We start from the raw sequence: 21,330 nt of genomic DNA on the forward strand, positions 1-21,330 counted from the left end.
CTTCCGTTGTTACTTTGTTTACAGAAAACGAGGGGTGGGATGAGGACTGGGGGTCATGGGAAGAGGAAGAAATCCCAGAAAATAGAGAGACTCCAGAATTAGATGACAAACACCAGTGGCTGCAGGAATGTGTGTTCTCATTATCTCCAGCAAATGATATTGTGGCCATTGCCCACAATGACAAATGTGCCCTTTTGTCACGTATGTACCATTCATGCCAGAATAATACAGGATCTTGAATAGCATTAATTTCCATATCAGTATAGTGATGGGCAATCGGGAAAAAAAAAAATCGATGATCGGATTAATTGGATGCACCTTTTCGATTGATTAATCGAAAAATAATCGAATTTTAATGATTTCAAATTTAAGGCATAGATATATTAAATTTACTTTATTTTTTTACCCTAGATATTAAGTTAATTAGAATAAAATCATTAGATTGATTGTATCTTGCGTAACATCTCTCTCGGAAATTTTTCACTCATATGATATGGAGACATCTAAAATCATAATTAGAAATTTTAAGTTAATAATCCCATATTTTCCCAGGATAGGTATAGATCTCTCGACTTTTGTTGTTCTTATGGGATCCGAATTAGAATAGAGCCTCATTACCCCTTGCATGTTGTAAGAGGCAAAATCTGAGGTCCCGTGTCACAGCAGGTGTGGCACGATAAAGATCCCTCCCTGTTCAAAGACTGTAAGCGTCGAGCATAGGCCTAAATTTTGCAGGCCTTTACTGGCAATGGTGACATCTCCATATGAGTGAAAGATTCTCATGAGGGACGTTAAACAATATTCAATAATTATTATCATTCAATCTTATCGGATGATTCAGCTTCGTCAGCCATTTTTGATTTTAGATAAGTTGCGGCAGGAATATTCGTATTATTAGAAATATTACCGACGTCGGCGATTTTCGATTTTCAAAATGACAATCGATTATTCACATCATTTCAGTTATAGCGACCGACAGTCGATAGTCGGTGACAATCGGTACATCACTACATCAGTATATGTTTATGTGCCACTGAAGTAGTTTCTATATATACATGTGTGTGTATATATGTAGGACTCCAAAGTGCGATGGCACTGTAAAGTGCGATCGTCTGCACCAAACCCCAATGGTGTGACATGCCAGAGTGTGATGGTCCACACTCCTGCGCCAAAGTGTGATGGTATGACAAGCCAAAGTACGATGGTGTGAGACGAATGTGCCGTAGTGCGATGGTGTGAAACGACAAAGTCAGATGGCACACACTAATCCTCCAAAGTGCGATGAAGTGACATGCCGAAGTCCATTGGTTTGTAATCGACACAGTGTTTTGGTACAGACTGTACCAACCGTGTGTTGTTTCACCAAAGTATCAGTGCAAAATCCATGCACAAAAAAAAAGAAACTGACGTTACATTTCTACAGTATTATTTTGAATGACGTCATCAATGACATGACATCACAAATGTTACTGAACCCCACACCGTCGGACTTTGGTGTGACCATCGCACTTTGGAGTGACCATCGCACTTTTTAGAGTCTTATATATATGTGTGGATGTATATATATATATATATATATATATAAAAGCACGAAAAGCCAACAACACCCTACTTTCTTAAAGTGTCGGATCTAAAAAGATACAAGGCCAAAAAAGAAAGTTATAAAAGCACTGAAAAAGGCCATGACAAACACTAAAATGGCCAATAACACAAACAACAGTGTGTTGTCAAATTTTCGGGACAACCCATCCCTGGGTGTCAGAGTGAGTAACAAAGAGCTTGTAGATACTCTAGAGGCTGCATTTTTTCTCAGTTGATTTGATACTACACACATATATATATTTTTTATTAAAAGAGTAAGAACCCTATTGATTTTGGGGTCCAAAGGTCAAGGTCACTTGGGGACTTCATACAAAAAGATTGTACTAGACACTTTTAATGCCACATTTTCGATTGATTTGATACTTGACATATAACTTTGTTATCAAGAGAAGAAGAACCCTATGGATTATGCCATTTTTGGGGCTAAATAAGGTTGTCAAATTGTGTATTTACATAGCCATGTTTATGATAATGTTTTTTAATTTTTTTGAAGGATCCAGTTGCTTTATCTGATCAAGTATGAAAATACTAAACAGAGTTCCCCAATCACAGATTTTAGCCTAAATGAGTAAAGAATGGCGTACACATGATAAGAAACACGTCAGACAGCATTTGACCCAATGATAGGTTGTATTGGCAAACTAGATCATTATGACGACCATAGAATTTGCGAAATGCTAACTTTAAACAAAACCCCTGTAACATCCATCAATTTGTTTGTCAGTAACCTGCCTTGATTTAAAAACTGATCATACGCAGAACAAGCTCTTGCATAACAAATCAGTTGAGAGATATAAACACCATACGCAGGTGATATTAAATATATTTTATAGAGAGGTTCAACAATGAAGGGAGTAATTCTGGCATGGAAACTAAATTCAAGACAGTATGGAAAGGAAGTTTACAGCAGGAAGAAGGGTGAGTTTATTGTAATGTCCTTAAATGAACTGAGCCTTTGTAATGTTTTCTTCAGACTTTAGACTTGGTTTTAACTTTTCACATATTTTGTGACCTTATTCTGTTTATTTTTGGTGGGAAATGTTGTACAGAATGAGATTCGTTGACACCCTGCATATACATGATAAAGTCACTGAAGATAAATTATTTGGCTTTGTCTAATTGTAGAGAACAGATAATGGCAGTGATGTGTCTCCCATTGGCCTCACAGAAAAGGTATATACATTTTTTTTTTATCAACTTTTGTCATTGAAAGTGAAAATATGCAGTAAAAACTTGAAGTGAACATATCTCTTTCCTTCTTGTACGTGAAAACTCTATCAGAGAGATAAACTATTGTATATTTTTCTCTCATTGTATCCTTTCCAACAACTGATACCAAAGACTGGGTTCATATATCCAGGGGTGATTTCACTTTAAGTATAATAACAAGGGTATAAAAACGGTTTCATGTATACAGGAGTGATTTCTCCTTTAGATTTTAATAAAACAGATTTAAAAATGAGTTCATATATCCAGGGTGATTCTGATGTGGTGCAGATTCATATTTGATCAAATGATCTTTCAAAAACTCTTCTCCAGAACACAACAGCAAGGCCAAGTTAGTAATTTTATAGATGCATCCCAATATTGTGTGGATTCAAATTTGGTTAAATTTTGACCCGGTGGGGCAAGGATGGGGGTTAAAGTTTTTCATAGGAATAAAGAAGTTAAAAATCTTTTAATTTAAAAAATCTTCTGATTAAGTAGAGCAGGGCCAATGTAACTCAGGTGAGGATTGTAGTTCATGGGCCTCTTGTTACTGTTAATTTATTTTTGCCTCAGTTATTCACTAAGAAATTGCACTTTCATGTAAACTTTATTTAGTATCTGTTTATCATTTTACCCCATGCAACGAAGTTGCAGAAGGTATGTTTTTGACCCGTCTGTCAGTCTGTCAGTCCCTTCCTTGTCTGCACAACTCCTCTGAGACCACTCAACAGAATTTCGTGAAACTTTGTAGTTAATAAGGACACACCTGTGTAAATGTGCATATTCCCAGGAAATTCTGATTCAATAATTTTTCTTGGAGTTATGCCCCTTTTGAATTTAGAATTTCGAGCCTGTCTACCCTGTTCCTGTCTGCACAAATTCTCTGAGACCGCTCAACAGAATTTCGTGAAACTTTGTAGTTAATAAAGACACACTGTGTAGATGTGCATATTTCCAAGAAATTTTGATTCAGTAATTTTTCTGGGAGTTGGGGGTTAAAGTTTTTCATAGGAATAAAGAAGTTAAAAATCTTTTAATTTAAAAAATCTTCTGATTAAGTAGAGAAATTTAGAATTTCAAACCCATCTGTCCTGTTCTTGCAGCAATGCATACCATTACCATTCATTATGTGAGGCATTGTCAAGCAATGTTGGAGTGTGGAGTATGTGAGCTTGCTCACTTTTGCTTTCTTTCATTTTACCACCAAGCAACCTCAAGAAGTGCCTGAATATAGAGATATTTCAATCTTTACATATGACTACAAACACATTGAATTTGAAGTTCAATTTACAGTCTGATATTTCAGGAGCATGCAGGGTGGGCCGGACTGGACCTGTGTGATTGTAGGCTTTTCTACTGGATATATTCGCTTTTACACAGAGGTCAGTTAGAAACCTGTCTGGAAATTTATTTATCAGAGAACATTTCACAAATCGTCAATTGATTTTGTGTATATCTCAAGGTTCTTTGTAACTCAAGAATATGCATCACAGACTCAGCCAAATTATTTTGAAGGCAAGAAAATTGGAAAACTTAAGTCCATGGATGCCTCATTGAGCAAGTCTTAATTTTTAAAAAGTCATCTTTAGATAACTCATCATTATGGTTCTGATAAAATCTGGAATTTTCTGTAGACCTAAATCAATAAAAATGATAATTTCAATAGTTCATTGTGTGATTTTACATAGTCGGAGTATTGATGAAACATAATTAATCAGCATGAACTAACATATGTAATATCTATATATAGGCATTTCATGTGTAACTTCTGGACTTATCATTTGCAGAGTCATATCTATTTAAAAAACCATGAGTTCACTCAATATAATGAAATAAAATCAAATAAAAACTTAAGTTTGATATTATTTTGAGAAATCCAAGCCAGATCTCAAGACCATAAACTGACTTAGGTCAAAATTTTGATTACTTGTATTTTAGAATTTATCAAGCACAGATGTTAAGAAAACCAGTTGGTTTATAAAAAGATTAAATAAAACATTCTGAAAAGTGAAAATTTTATTTGTTTATGAGAAATATTTCAAAAGTTAGTTGGATTCGAAATTTAGACTTAAGTCTATATTCTCAGTTTATGGTCTCGTCTTGACAAAATCCTTAACAGAACCCTGATATCTAATCAGATTTTACTCGGTTTATAGAGTGAATGCTAATGATGGATCCAAGCAGCAGTATTAATTTCTACTGTATATTAAATATATGATCTATGTGGTTTTTTTCAGACAGGGACTTTATTACTGTCACAGTTATTACACAGTGAACCAGTTCAAAGGTTAAAGTGTAGAACATATGAACCTCCACGTTACCTTGGTGATACTGAACAGGTTAGTTATTATTTTGTTTAAGTCACAAATATGTCCAAAATTGCCAGAAAGTTCTTGTTAATGTTTACACACCATATTGTTGTCTTCAGCATGAGGAACTGCTCATTTTGTTCAAGAGAGCGTTGGTAACCATTGATGGATTCAGCTTATTTCAGTCATTAAGAGCATGTAGGAACCAGGTGGCAAGAGGTATTGTTCACATTACATGTTCTTATTCACACAATGTTCACATTACATGTTCTTATTCACACAATGTACATGTTCTTATTCACACAATGTTCACATTACATGTTCTTATTCACACAATGTTCACATTACATGTTCTTATTCACACAATGTTCACATTACATGTTCTTATTCACACAATCTTCACATTACATGTTCTTATTCACACAATGTTCACATTACATGTTCTTATTCACACAATGTTCACATTACATGTAGGTACACAATTCATATTCGCACAATGCTAACATTACATGTAAATACACAATTCATATTCACACAATGCTAACATTACATGTAAATACACAATTCATATTCACACAATGCTAACATTACATGTAAATACACAATTCATATTCACACAATGCTAACATTACATGTAAATACACAATTCATATTCACACAATGCTAACATTACATGTAAATACACAATTCATATTCACACAATGCTAACATTACATGTAAATACACAATTCATATTTACACAATGCTAACATTACATGTAAATACACAATTCATATTCACACAATGCTAACATTACATGTAAATACACAATTCATATTTACACAATGCTAACATTACATGTAAATACACAATTCATATTCACACAATGCTAACATTACATGTAAATACACAATTCATATTCACACAATGCTAACATTACATGTAAATACACAATTCATATTCACACAATGCTAACATTACATGTAAATACACAATTCATATTCACACAATGCTAACATTACATGTAAATACACAATTCATATTCACACAATGCTAACATTACATGTAAATACACAATTCATATTCACACAATGCTTACATTGTGTCTGACCTGATTAAGAATTGTGACTGACTTTATTTAGAATGCAACTGACCGGAGAATTGTGTCTGACTTGATTAAGAATTGTGATTGACTTGATTGAGAATTGTGACTGACTTGTGATTGACATGATTAAGCATTGTGTCTGACCTGATTAAGAATTGTGACTGACCTGATTAAGAATTGTGACTGACCTGATTAAGAATTGTGTCTGACTTGATTATGAATTGTGACTGACTTGATTAAGAATTGTGACTGACCTGATTAAGAATTGTGTCTGACCTGATTAAGAATTGTGACTGACCTGATTAAGAATTGTGACTGACCTGATTAAGAATTGTGTCTGACTTGATTATGAATTGTGACTGACTTGATTAAGAATTGTGACTGACCTGATTAAGAATTGTGTCTGACCTGATTAAGAATTGTGACTGACCTGATTAAGAATTGTGGCTGACCTGATTAAGACTTGTGTCTGACCAGATTAACAATTGTGTCTGACCTGATTAACAATTGTGTCTGACCTGATTAACAATTGCGTCTGACCTGATTAAGAATTGTGACTGACCTGATTAAGAATTGTGTCTGACCTGATTAAGACTTGTGTCTGACCAGATTAACAATTGTGTCTGACCTGATTAAGAATTGTGATTGACTTGATTAAGAATTGTGACTGACCTGATTAACAATTGCGTCTGACCTGATTAAGAATTGTGACTGACCTGATTAAGAATTGTGGCTGACCTGATTAACAATTGCGTCTGACCTAATTAAGACTTGTGTCTGACTTGATTGTAGCTACAGCCAGTGGATCTGAGTCTGTGTTGCAGCCTCCACCATTGGCCTACAAAAAGTGGGCACTGCAGGAACAAGAGAAAATTCTTGATTTATGTAGCTGTGGTAAGTCAAATTATCTCATTTTACTGAAAAGAATGTTACAAATCACTAGTCCATGTTATGTTGGTATGAATTTAGCTTTTGTACCTGTAATTCAATAAATAATGAATTATGAAAATTGTATGTTAATTTGACTGTGAAACTTTTCTATTCTGGACAAGCTTGGTGTATGTACATGAATAGTTATTCAGTTGAAACAGTTTTTTCCTTGTAGTATTAAAAATTTGGGGATGAAATGAATGAACAGAATATGTATAACTTTGGAATACTTAACCTCCAGTACAGGCAAGTTACACTGTATTATGCTTTGATAGTACAGAGACAATTTATACTCTGCATAATTTGCACATACAGGTGTGAAAACTCCAAATCCATTTGACCATATGAAGACTGCTGCTATGTTAGGCGGTGCCTCTGCCACCATTAGATCCACCCCACCTGCTGCAGGGCTCTTCATTACCTCAGGAGTGGGTCCATACATGGGACTGTTTTATGCTGTTGAGGTACAAACTTGTCTCACTTCCTGAGATATGCATTTATGATATACCCATCAATGTATCATTCTTTGATACTGTGGATTTCACAGCGTGTGATCTGGTTTTCCGGATCACCACACTGTGGTTTCCTGATTCCGTATCAGTATCCTCTGAAACTGATAATGTCATAATGACGTCACAATGCATCAACACAATGATCTTTGCTTAAAATATTGGCCGCGTCACAAACAAAACTGCATACACAAAACATAATTTCACTGTATGTCTGTATTTTTGATAATCTGGATTACATTAAGTATCATATAAAAGTGGATAGGGGGTATATAATAAATTTATCATTACTACAGAAACTTGATCCGAAGAGTTGGATCACGTCTCGTTGACAGGCGCGGATCATCAGATCAAATTCGACGCTTCTCGTCTCGTGTGATCTGATGATCCGCGCCTGTCAACTCGACGTGATCCGACTCCTCGGATCAAGTTACTGTAGTAATAATATATATTTACATTTAGAAATATATGTATATAATGGGTATTCTCTGTGGTTGTCCATTTTTTGCGAAATTTGCTAAGGCCACAGTTTTTAGCTCACCTGAGCTAAAACCTCAAGTGAGCTTTTCTGATCACCCGTATTCCGGCGTCCGTCTGTCTGTAAACTTTTAACATTTTTAACTTCTTCTCAAATACCGCTGGGCCAATTTCAACCAAAGTTGGCACAAAGCGTCCTTAGGTAAAGGGAATTCTAAATTGTTAAAATAAAGGGCCAGGCCACCTTCCAAGGGGAGATAATCAAGAAAAGGTAAAAATAGGGTAGGGTCATTAAAAAATCTTCTTCTCAAGAACCACTGGGCTAGAAAAGATGAAATTTATAGATAAGCTTTATTAGGTAGTGCAGATGTTAAATTGTTAAAATCATGGCCCCCGGGGGTCGGATGGGGCCGCAATAGGGGATCAAAGTTTTACATACAAATATATAGGAAAAATCTTGAAAAATCTTCTTCTCAAGAACCACTGAGCCAGAAAAGCTGAGATTTATATGAAAGCTTCCTGATATAGTACAGATTCTAAATTGTTAAAATCATGGCCCCCGGGGGTCGGATGGGGCCACAATAGGGGATCAAAGTTTTATATACAAATATATAGGAAAAATCTTGAAAAATCTTCTTCTCAAGAACCACTGAGCCAGAAAAGCTGAGATTTATATGAGAGCTTCCTTATATAATGCAGATTCTAAATTGTTAAAATCCTGGCCCCCGGGGGTCGGATGGGGCCACAATAGGGGATCAAAGTTTTACATACAAATATATAGGAAAAATCTTTAAAAATCTTCTTCTCAAGAACCACTGTACCAGAAAAGCTGAGATTTATATGAAAGCTTCCTGATATAGTACAGATTCTAAATTGTTAAAATCCTGGCCCCCGGGGGTCGGATGGAGCCACAATAGGGGATCAAAGTTTTACATACAAATATATAGGAACAATCTTTAAAAATCTTCTTCTCAAGAACCATTGAGCCAGAAGAGTTCAAATTTACATCGAAGTTTCCTGACATAGTTCAGATTCAAGTTTGAAGCTTTATGACATAGTTCAAATTCAAGTTTGTTGAAATCATGGCCCCCGGGGTGTCAGGTTTTGCCACAATAAGGGAAACTGTATTTCATATGTGTAAATATATGATAAATTTTTAAAAATCTTCTTCTCAAGAACTACTGTGCCAAAAAAGTTGAAATATACACCTGGAACCTTTATGACATAGTGCAGTTTCAAGTTTGTTCAAATCATGATCTCTGGGGTCAGGTATGTCCACAATAGGGGAAACCATTTTTCATATGTGTTAATGTAAGATAATTAATCTTTAAAAATCTTCTTCTCAAAAACCACTCTGCCAGAAAAGTTGAAATTTACATGGAACATTTATGACATTGTGCAGATTCAAGTTTGTTCAAATCATGGCTCCCGGGGGTCGGGGTGGGTCCACAAATGGGGAAACTGTATTTCAGATGTCTTAATATAGGAAATCTTCTTCTCAAGAACCACTGGGCCACAAAGTTTGAACTTGCATAGAAGATACCTGACATAATGCAAAATCACGTGTGTAACAGTCCTGACATCTGGAGCTCAGACATTATCAAAGAAACTATTTTTACATTGGTTTTAACTGTATTATGAAAACCTTTTTTCTTAAGAACCTCTGAGCCAGAAGAGCCAACATAGTGCAGAATCAAGTTTCTTAAAATCTGACATGGCTCCTGAAAAGTTAATGGAATAACAATGGGAAATTCATTATACCCCCCGCAACAAGTTGTGGGGGGGGGGGGGGGGGTATACTGGAATCGGGTTGTCCGTCTGTCTGTCCGTCCGTCCGTCTGTAGACGCAATGGTTTCCGGGCTCTAAAGCATTATCCTTTTCACCTACTGTCACCATATCATACATATGGACTACCCATGGGATGAAGATGTTCCCTATCAATTTTGGGGTCAAAAGGTCAAAGGTCAAGTGCACTGGACATCGAAGTAGCAATATGGTTTCCGGGCTCTAAAGTGTTATCCTTTCCACCTACAGTCACCATATCATACATATGGACTACCCATGGGATGAAGATGTTCCCTATCGATTTTGGGGTCAAAAGGTCAAAGGTCAAGCGCACTGGACATTGAAGTAGCAATATGGTTTCCGGGCTCTAAAGCGTTATCCTTTCCACCTACAGTCACCATATCATACATATGGACTACCCATGGGATGAAGATGTTCCCTATCGATTTTGGGGTCAAAAGGTCAAAGGTCACGCGCACTGGACATCGAAGTAGCAATATGGTTCGGTTTGTCATGCCATTTGTTTTTTACACTCAGAAAAGAGGTAGTTTATACCTATTACCAACACCCTTTGGGAGATTGGGGTAAGCGGGGGGTATTCTTAGTGAGCATTACTCACAGTACCTCTTGTTTTACATGTGTTAAAGTGACTCAGGTGAGCGATGTGGCCCACGGGCCTCTTGTTTATTTCTTGGTTTATGGATCCGCCGACCCTAATTTCTGGGGAATCGAAGAAAAAAAAAAATGCAAACTTCCACTTTTTTTAATTCCGCCGATTCTACCCAACATCTCAAACCGAAAATAAAAATAAAATGATTTTTCAATTTTACGAATAGAAAATCGTGAAACGCAAACCTATTGATTTGTATGTGGTAATCACTATTCGTTTTGCGAAATATCTTTATTCCGTATTTTTAAAAACCATTTAAACAGATATGGCCACACACGATGAAAGTAACGATATCTTGTTGACGAAACAGATGCCAGATGGCATTTCATCACGAAATAAAAGGAATTGATAGAAATAAATATTTCTCATACAATTGGCGGTATTCTTGCTGCTAACATATCACAAAATGCAGTGCTGTTTGGGTGTTTAAAGATGAGAGGAAGGTACAGTTGTTAGCGACTTTACTAGATAGGATGTTCTATCGTTAAAGTGATAATGCCCTACGGACCCGGTTTGAGTGTGGTGAGGGCCTGTACCGAGACATAGTTAGATTATTCTAACTAGTGACTTTATACCACAGCAGTACATGTCATAATAAATGTATTTGAATACATGTACGTGCATCTCTGCCGTCAAAAATCCTAACAGGGAATAGAATAGTGTGAGAAATTGTTAGATGCTTTTGATATTATAATGAATGCCTGTAAAAAAAAAAATATGACAAGATAAAACTCAGAAAGGGATGCATATTTCTCATAAATTAGTATACCTTGTGTAGTGGTGGAAAGAATTTGAGTATCAAATAAAAATGCAAAACAAGAAACCTTTCTTTCAAAAATGTGGTAGATAATTCCATGGGCATATCTATGTGGGAAAAATGGGGTTAAAAATTATTTCATGGGGGTATAAACATTCTGAAATTAAAAATGGAATTACTACATACAATTGTAATAGTGCATATAATTTTTTCTTCTTTATGTTTACAATTTGTAAATGTAAAATCTTAATTGAGCATATACAGCAAAATTACTGAACAACATTATATAAATACTGGATACTTTACAACATCAAAGAGATATGACCTTATACATTCTCGGCTTATGTTCTACCAAAGTGTAACATAGATACATGTAATAGTTACATGTATACACCGAATTTGAAATTGCATTTTTTTTTTCAAAATTCATAACGTACTAGTCACTCTAAAGAATTTTTTATCTAATATTTTTAAAATACATGTTTTGTTTATTTGTACCCATGAAATAATGTTAATGATTTATTGAAAATAAAACAACGATAGATATTAAAAATGTTTATTTTATATTTTTTTTTCTTACTCCCGACCGACCCTAAAATTTCTTTTTAAAATCCGTAAACCAATAAATTAAAAAACCGTGGCCTAATGGGAACAATCTGCAAGTATTACAATAAAAAAAATATATATATATAGGTATAATGCAACCACAGAAATTTGAAATGCAGAATTCAATTTACAATGTACTAACTTTAGGAGTCAAATCCCAAAAATTTCCAATTGCAGAAAATACCTATTATACAGTATGCAAAAAACCCACAACCTATAAATAAAAAGTCTGAAATTGAGTGAAACAATTACAATTGTCTGTGCATTATCTATGGATATCTGTTTTAATGATATGCAGGGCAGCACCCAGCCAATATTGTCGGACGTAGCCTATGCAGTTGCACACAAGTTGAAGTCTGCCATAATGTCTGCTGCAAGGTAAGCCTTCCCATTGCTTCGTATGCTACAGTCGGAGTTTCAAGAAATGAAATAGTGTAGGACAAGTGCCATCACTCCAAGCATTTTTGTTTACATTGAAGTGGGTGGTTAGGATTTGGAAGCAAACATAAAGAAGAGGAGAAACAAAAACCCAAGATAGAAACAGCTACACCCCTACCTCTCAGGTATGCTGCGGGTCAATTTTAGAATAGTTTACTCAATGTTCAATTTATCTGTTGGTAGATATATGACACTACTTACTAGTGTAACATGATATGAGAGAAGGCATGCTGACCTATTAATTTCCATGTAATTGTATATACAGTCTAATATTAAATCAACTGTAATTGATAGGTTTTGAGTCGGCTCGTGATAGCGAGAAGATCCTTGTTATCACCGGTACTGCACTTCGGATTTTGAGTACAAACCTTTGTTGATACATACGCAAGATAATGCAAATAGTTCTTAATCTCTGGTCATTAAAATTTTGGCAAAATATGGGAAATATTGTCCATATGAAAGTGGTTGGTTTAAACAAAGTATTGGTTATTGTGTTCTTGCATTTAAAAGCAGTGTTACCTAAATGCAATGATATATTCTTTATTATTTGGTTTGAAGAAAATGTGAATGCGCATGAATACGTTATGCACATTGTTCAATCTCTACCCAGAGTTATCGTTCCTTAAACTCACATTAGCAGTGTTATTCAACATGTAAATCCATTATTCTAACAGAAGTCTGACGAAAATATATCTGAAATGAATTAAAGAATTCTATATTTGCTTTGTTTAAATAAATAAACAACGAACAAGTTAACATCATTTACATACACACGTGGTACATTTTTTGCGGGAATAATTCATGTAAACAGAACGAAGGAAGAGGCGATCAAGATATTTGAAGACTTCCAAAAGAATAATTTGTATCGATACCTGCTACAAATTGTGTTCGGGCTGTTATTGTTTTGTCTTTTGCGGTAGACTTTTGATATTTGACAAACAAGTACCAATAAATGATCATCTCATGTAGATGTGCTGGTACCATGGATAGTGAACTTTTATGTTCACACAATTTTTAAAGCTTTCATGGGTAAATTCCTCTAGCCAATGTGTCGTGTTCCTAGTTTGTGACATTGCGTTTCCATAGATATCTAGTTAAGCATAATACACATGTTTTACCATACTTTAAAGATTCAGAATTAAAGCTTATAAGCTGTTGTTGTATACCCCCACCGCTTGTTGGAGATCGTAGGCAAGTCAACTCTGAGGCCCTTGAGGCCTTTGATTATTCAACTATCTAATTATGCACCAAATAACACCTATTGGTATAGCTAATATAATCCCCAAGATCTGAAGAAAAATTCAGCAAAATGAACTAGGGAATGTTGTTTGAGAGCATACCTACAATGAGTGTTTCGTATAAACCACCATTGCGTCGTATACACGGACATGGGAACGAGGATTGCCGAACATAATCGGGTTGCTGAGACCGACGTCATACACAAAGACGGAAACTGATGCGAGTAACTACACATTTCATTTGTTTTAAGCTTTACATCGCTTCATGAATGACAAGAAGTACTATAAGTGTAAGAAAGTAATAATTACGCAAATGTGCCACTCAAATGAAATTTTGGTAGTGAATTTGCTATAAAATTGACATGTTAAATTGTTTACAAATCTGACACGTCTTTTGCTTTTATCTGAACTGGTGACCTTTGAAGTCAATGCATATCAGAGATTATGAGCAGGAATTACTGACAGGATGACAGTAATTCATGAATCAACATTTTCTGCTAATTTGATAGGTTTTTTGCTTCAGATTTACTCTGATTCTATTCAATCACAAATATGTTAAATATTTGTTCTTTTATTTTTCTATTCCTTTACTGTCAATTACAGCTTATATTGCTTTAAGGTTGTGTACATTGTAAGAACTGATGTTTGTAACTGTATTTGCAGTTAAATTTTCATTATTTTAAGTGAAGGCTAAAACCCTGAAATTGCAACTAGAGTGTACATAACCAAGCCCGAACTTTCATGTAAAATGGACGTTAAAACTATGAATTCTAAACTATAGATAAGATGGATTTCAGCAAGAATCTAAGAAAATGACTTTAACGGAATTTACAGTATATAAACTCATTATAACTCCCAAAATATGCTTACTCTTTGTATTGAATGTCTTTTATAGAATGTTACATATATGTTACAGGTTTGGACTGCCAGACAAGAGAAGACAGGGTGACAGTATCTATTTGTCACCAAATAATAGCTATGTGGCTACAACAGACAGCTTTGGTCGTGTCATCCTAGTGGATGTGGAGCGTGGTACAGCTGTTAGAATGTGGAAAGGTATGGACAGTAAGAAACCTCTTAATGTTACCTGTGTACAGTGCAAGTGCTGTAGCCATATGTGAATACGGGACTTTTGAGATACGGATCCACTCTGACTTTTACTGCGTGTTGAACGTAATTTGTAGGGCATGTCACTTTCGGATTACAATAACAACTAAGTAAACAAGCATGAAATACTACAATTTCTATCCAATTCCTGCATTAAAATAATATCTTTCGAAGAAAGGAATCGCTACAACCATAAACTTCATGCCTTGCCTCCAAGGATACATGTCTACCGTATATACTCGCCTATAAATCGGATTTTTGGGAGTCAGTTTTTGGTCCAGAACTCTATGTCCGACTTATAGGCGTGTCCTAAGAAGATTGGTATTTTTCTGGGCGGCGTAATGTAGTGTTTTTAAACAACTCCGACGATTATCATGGACTACCACACAAATGATTATTGTTCACAAATATCTAGACATATCGTATTGTTTATGTATTTTTAAATTATGTATAAAGTACAAGTATTTACACGTTGATAATTTTATCTAGTTAATGCATGTATATTATTTATTTTTGAAAATTATTTACATACCGGTAACAAATTCTTTCAATTTAAGTAATCTATCGTTTATCGGTAAAATTGAATTGCGAACGCGATTTAATATTGAAATATTCATATGTAAACCGGCTGAAATATATTTGATAAAAAATTGAATATTGTTAACAGATAATTTAGATCATCATTCTTGACTCTAACAAACTCGATTGTTGATACAATGAATTATACCTGAATCCCACAATAACAGTAAACAAGTAAACAAGGTGTCAGGTACTAGTAATTAGGAAGTCATAATTGCTTAGGTAATCAAGTGATCATTGTCAATAATAGTTTAAACTCCAAACAGATATGGCTTGGATATTGAGCACCTCATAATTATTTCAACAGTGACTTAGTATTTATGAAATAAATCATAAAGCATATTTATTTTTCTTAAGCATGTAAGGTATAAAACTTAAACAAAAACATGGACGAAATAAACGAATTTTGTTGAGATAAGAGGTTAAATATAGATGGCATATCCCGAAATATTATTTGAATATAAGTAAATAAATTAGAATATTGACCTTATATTGATTTGTTGAGAAAGAAAGATTTTACATCAGCAATATTTCTCAAAATACTTTTTGAAACATAGGTAAAAACACTAGAGCATTGACTTGAAATTGTCAACCGATTCTGACAAAAATTTGTACCGACTTATAAGCAGGTCAATGGCAAATTCCTACAAAATAACCTTAAAGCTGTATGGTCTGAATTATAATATTTTTTCCATCTCGTAAAAACGCTATTAAATCATCGCACGTATGTAGTTATGAGACTGTACGACTTATCATGAATTATTTCACCTGTTTTAACCCAAATAATTTGATTTTAAATCGATGTTTACAAATAACCGCGTCACTCTGCCATTTCAAGTGACAGTCACGTGACCAGTTCAAACTTTCAGATCATCGGTGGTCTTATCTGTGTAAAGCTGTGTATTTTGTTATAACAGTACCATACCATAAGTTTAATGGAAATAAAGATATCAATTACCTCTTAGGAATTCGTTGTTTTACACTCTTTCAGCCTTAAAACTAGACATTTGCGTATGAGTTAATACATTATGTTGGGATTCCCCTGACGCTCGTGGGTCTATTTATAGACGTCTATTAAGGGATGATTTATATATGTAGCCACTATATTTACTTTCTAAATAATATTCGCACTGTTTTCTTTTACATGCAGATGTTTTCAAGCATGTAATTAAGGGAAAGTTAATAACTTTATAAAGTAATTAATCTGCTTTAAAGTAATTATGTACAAAAATAATACATGAACATCGGGTCATACAGCTTTAAAAAATATAACCGACTTATAGGCGGACCGACTTATAGGTGAGTATATACAGTAAATGCACCTTTTTCCTTCCATCAAATTTACACCAGGTACTATTAGCGCCAATAGTGATTTGGATCAGAAAAAACGATTTTGACAACACACGTTTTGATGACTTTATCGTAAAATTTATGTGTGTATGTTGCCATAACTAAACGTTAGCATACATAAATCTTGAGGTGTTGTTTATTATTTGCATTTTGAAATCTAAATCGATATTTGTCAGCAGAAATTATATGACATTTCTTAAAACATCAATATTATTTTTAGAACATTGCGGTATACAACTCTTTGTGCTAATAACTTTTTGTAGTGGTCACAAACTATAGACCTCTTGATGCAACAAACTGATGATCAATAAAATGTTTATCATGTGTGTCTGTAATATCTCATTTTGTAATGCAAAAAAATTACTCTTCTGAAAGAGAGAGAGAGACAGACAGACAGACAGACAGACAAAGAGAGATGGGGAAAGTTTTTACAAGATACTTACTCTGAAAATGCATAAGACATCTTGACTAATCCATCTTTTGGTCTCATTGCATTTTATACTATACTAATGCATTTATATATGATATTATTTATTTTGTGAGGGGATGCTTTACTCTTGTTAAAGTGATTTTGCAGCAGATCACCTGACTAAAATCGCTAAGGATGTTTACAGGTTACCGGGATGCTCAGTTGGGATGGGTACAGGTCAAAGAGGATACTCATCATGGGAACAGAGACGACAAAGAGCGAATAGCCCAGTTTCTAATCATTTATGCTCCACGAAGAGGAATTTTGGAGGTACATTTATATATTATCACTTTGTATCAGCAGCCTGTAAGACAAGATCCCATATAGCAGGGTTTGTTTGTAAGACAAGATCCCATATAGCAGGGTTTGTTTGTAAGACAAGATCCCATATATTGGGTTTGTTTGTAAGACAAGATCCCATATAGCAGGGTTTGTTTGTAAGATAAGATCCCATATAGCAGGGTTTGTTTGTAAGACAAGATCCCATATAGCAGGGTTTGTTTGTAAGACAAGATCCCATATAGCAGGGTTTGTTTGTAAGACAAGATCCCATATAGCAGGGTTTGTTTGTAAGACAAGATCCCATATATTGGGTTTGTTTGTAAGACAAGATCCCATATAGCAGGGTTTGTTTGTAAGAGAAGATCCCATATAGCAGGGTTTGTTTGTAAGAGAAGATCCCATATAGCAGGGTTTGTTTGTAAGACAAGATCCCATATAGCAGGGTTTGTTTGTAAGACAAGATCCCATATAGCAGGGTTTGTTTGTAAGATAAGATCCCACATATCAGGGTTTTTTTTTGCATGTATCCAATATGTACTTTGTTCACAAGCATTTTCAAATTGCAGAAAATAAAATAGTGTAAAGACCGACCTCCACACTTTAGCTGTAGCTTTTTACCACCCCTCTTTTCAAAGAAAAATTGGTTTATCTATTATACTTTTTGGTAAATATTAAACACTAATATGTCTCCAATAAGTGCACAGTCCTTTTCCCCTGGGATATTGGAAGATAAGGGTAGAAAACTAAGTTTTGAATGCCCCCCCCCTGCCCCCCCCCCCTTTAGCTTGAAAACTTCTGAATTACTACTCAAAGTCAATACAGGTAAATGGTATAGAAAGAAAGGGTTGCAGATCTGCTTTTTATTATATCTTTTTATGATTTTCCATGAATTTCATCACTAGCACAAGATTGTCCAGTCTTGCCTTTTGGATATAATTTTCTTTATTACAAAAACGACATAAAATAGAAAAGAGAAGTCTGGACAACCTTGTGCTTGATATAAACAAAGGCTTTAAAAACCAGTCATTCGGTGAATATCAATAAAGATTAAACAAAAACAGACAAACCCGATTCAAAAGATGGCATAGCTCTTAATGTTGACGAGCTTTTCAGTAAAAAAATATTAATGAACATTTTGTGGCACTATAAATTGCATAATTCAAACTTTGCTATTTTACTAAATCATCAAGGGCGGTAGGTCACAGCTAAAGTGGGGAGGTCATTCCATAACAAGTTTGGTTTTTGAATTAAAGATATGTCTGTGTAAAAACACAGGTAAGTATTGAGTATACATGTAAAATGTGTTCAGTGAGAGGTGTTCACCGGTATGTCAATTCCATTTATCACTTTTACGTTACAAGAAGTTAATTGAATGCATAAATGTCCTTGTGTTAATCAACACATGATTATACCTGGAATTTTAAAACACATAAAAGCAGAGTTGGTGAAAGACACCGGACTACATGTACCAGAAATCTCTGGTAAATTTTTAGGTCACTTGAGTCACTCAGGTGACCTATTTCTATTGGTCTATGTCCGGCGTCATGCGTTGTCCGTTAACAACTTTTTCCCAGAAACTACTGGACCAATCTTGACCAAAGTTGGTATGTAGCATCTGTAGGTGAAGAACACCATCAATTATAAATTTCATGACCCTCCACCTTAAGGGGCCTTAATTTTGGGGTAAAAACTGTGAAATTGATGTATTTCTTTAAAAATCTTCTTCTTTACTCCTGGGCATCTAGCAGAGAAAGTGAGTATATATAGTAATGATGAGCAAGGAAGCTTCTACCAAAATATTAAAGTTCATGATCCCTGGGGTAGGGGTTCTGACCCCAGCATGGGGTCAAACTCAGTTAATAGTGTTTATATGTAAAACACTTAGATAACATCATCTTTAGTGCTATTGATACTAAATTGAAACTAAATGGATATTTAGAAAGAACAGGTAGTCTTTACCAAAATTGTAAATTTGATGATCCCAGGGGTAGGGGTTTTGGTATCAGGGTGGGGCCAAAATGGTCAGTTATTAAATGTGTGAACAATAAACATTTTTAACTTGATAACTACCATTCCAATTCTTTTCAAATTTGGTAGAAGCATCTTTGGGACAAGGGGGACATAAATTGTAAATTTCAGGATTCCTGCACCCCTGGGACCTTTGAGGCGGGGCAAAAGCTGCCCAAAATTGACCAATTTTCAAAAACCTTCTTCTCTAGAACCACACATGTTTTAAAAAAAATAAATGTATTAAGATGTAAAGCAGGAAGACTTCTACCAGAATTGTAAATTTTATGATCCCCGGGGTATGGGTTTTGACCCCAGGGTGGGTCCAAACTTAGTATATAGTGTTTATGTGTAAGTTTGCTGATACTATATAATACCTAAATGCATACTAAGGAATAGCAGAAAAGGATGTACAAAGAATGGTGAATTTCACAACCCAGGGTTTTGACTATGATTGGTCCAAATTAGTCATATCTTTTAATGTTTTAATGTTAATACACCTATTATATTATGTGAAGCCTTTCATCCCTTAGGAGGGCATTGAAGTTGTAAGAACACATCTTGTTTTAAATACTTTTGCTGATTGTTAAAATTTAGCTTAGGTATTCAGAAGAGGAAATTTTTTTCTAGATTTCATAGCCCTTGTTAGTACTAGTAGTGATAATTTTTCACTAGTATTCAGGTGACCAATAAGGTCTGTGGGCCTCTTGTTGATATGTCTGATATTTTTACAAAATTTCCCTTGATCTACAAGACATATTATGTCTGGTAGTTTTCTGCTCGGTAAAGTTATTGATTAATCAGGGGAAAACTACACATGCCACCCAAAATTGAAGTTCCAGACGGATTTTGCAAAATTTCTTTACTTTTCACGATATGCAATTTCTTCGACAGCATGAATTATTTTTTCTTAATCACTTAAAAATAGTGAAATTTGTTCCCTTGAATTTAGACTTTCAGGTTCTGGAAAAAAAATGACTTAGAAAAAACCACAGGCAATCATATCGCTTGGGTTCGAATTTACTATAAAAGAGTACTCTTTAAGAGTAAATTTGAACCCAATATAATTGCCTGTGGGGAAAAAAGTAGGCATACAGTATTGCTGTTTGGGTTTTTTTCAAACCATTTCTGTTCTTTTCAAAGTTAATTTGAAAATATTTTGGAATTGTCTTATGCGTTATAAGAAAGGGCTTTTGTTATGTATGTAGGTGTGGACAGCAGCCAGTGGTCCCAGAGTGGCAGCATTCAATGTCCCCAAACATTGTCGTCTGATTAGCCCTGGCCATGGAATGATGGGATTGAATAATGTGACCTGTAAAGGGGTCAAATGTAAAATGTTCCAGTGTGCTGTCATTGAGCCCTCTGGAGTTGTTAAGTCACTTGACATTCCATTTCATCTAGCTCTTAGGTGAATATGAAAATGAGTGTAGAAAAACAAAGTGATACAAAATAATTTTAAAGTTTCTAAGTATGAAGTTGTTTACTTGCAATCTAGAATGTGGAAGAATTAAGTGCACAATGCCCCTTTTATAGTAGATATTTTTTCTTGAAAGACTAAGTAAAGTGTAGAATTCTAATATGCATGCACATATACATGTACATGTATATAGTGGAGCAAAAATTCACGTGAAACATGGAAATGATTTTCTTGAAACAGTGACAAGAACAGCAAGCGAGCCCGAGATCTCCATCTTCTGAAGAAATTAAAACAACTTCTGAAGGAGAGTAGAGATGAGTCAGGTATGTGTTATAACAATGTACAAGTTGTGTTGTCTAACTTGTTTAAAGTAAGAGCGAGCAAAGCTCCAATGATTATGCAATTGAGTCACGTGGTTTGCTCTTCATCAACTGAAAAATGATCGGGACTACCCATAATGCTTCTGGAAAAATGTCGCCGTCACTGCGGAATACTTCATAATAG

At 34.8% G+C, this 21,330-nt stretch overlaps 1 protein-coding gene across 6 annotated transcripts in view; it reads left to right on the top strand.

Annotated features, from left to right (window-relative positions):
• The window catches only part of LOC125649351 (rab3 GTPase-activating protein non-catalytic subunit-like), a 49,235-nt gene that overhangs the window by 373 nt on the left and 27,532 nt on the right, over positions 1-21,330 (top strand). For all 6 annotated transcript variants that reach the window (XM_056139316.1, XM_056139317.1, XM_056139318.1 and 3 more), the window contains exons 2-15: positions 25-201; positions 2,436-2,520; positions 2,728-2,775; positions 4,118-4,193; positions 5,049-5,150; positions 5,240-5,339; positions 6,997-7,098; positions 7,450-7,598; positions 12,238-12,317; positions 12,419-12,502; positions 14,532-14,671; positions 17,266-17,390; positions 20,618-20,817; positions 21,067-21,149. In XM_056139316.1, the coding sequence (XP_055995291.1) occupies positions 25-201; positions 2,436-2,520; positions 2,728-2,775; positions 4,118-4,193; positions 5,049-5,150; positions 5,240-5,339; positions 6,997-7,098; positions 7,450-7,598; positions 12,238-12,317; positions 12,419-12,502; positions 14,532-14,671; positions 17,266-17,390; positions 20,618-20,817; positions 21,067-21,149 (1,551 nt within the window). The remainder of the gene's footprint in view (positions 1-24; positions 202-2,435; positions 2,521-2,727; positions 2,776-4,117; positions 4,194-5,048; positions 5,151-5,239; positions 5,340-6,996; positions 7,099-7,449; positions 7,599-12,237; positions 12,318-12,418; positions 12,503-14,531; positions 14,672-17,265; positions 17,391-20,617; positions 20,818-21,066; positions 21,150-21,330) is intronic.

The sequence above is a fragment of the Ostrea edulis genome, chromosome 5, assembly GCF_947568905.1.
Source record: "Ostrea edulis chromosome 5, xbOstEdul1.1, whole genome shotgun sequence".
Classification (NCBI taxonomy): domain Eukaryota; kingdom Metazoa; phylum Mollusca; class Bivalvia; order Ostreida; family Ostreidae; genus Ostrea; species Ostrea edulis.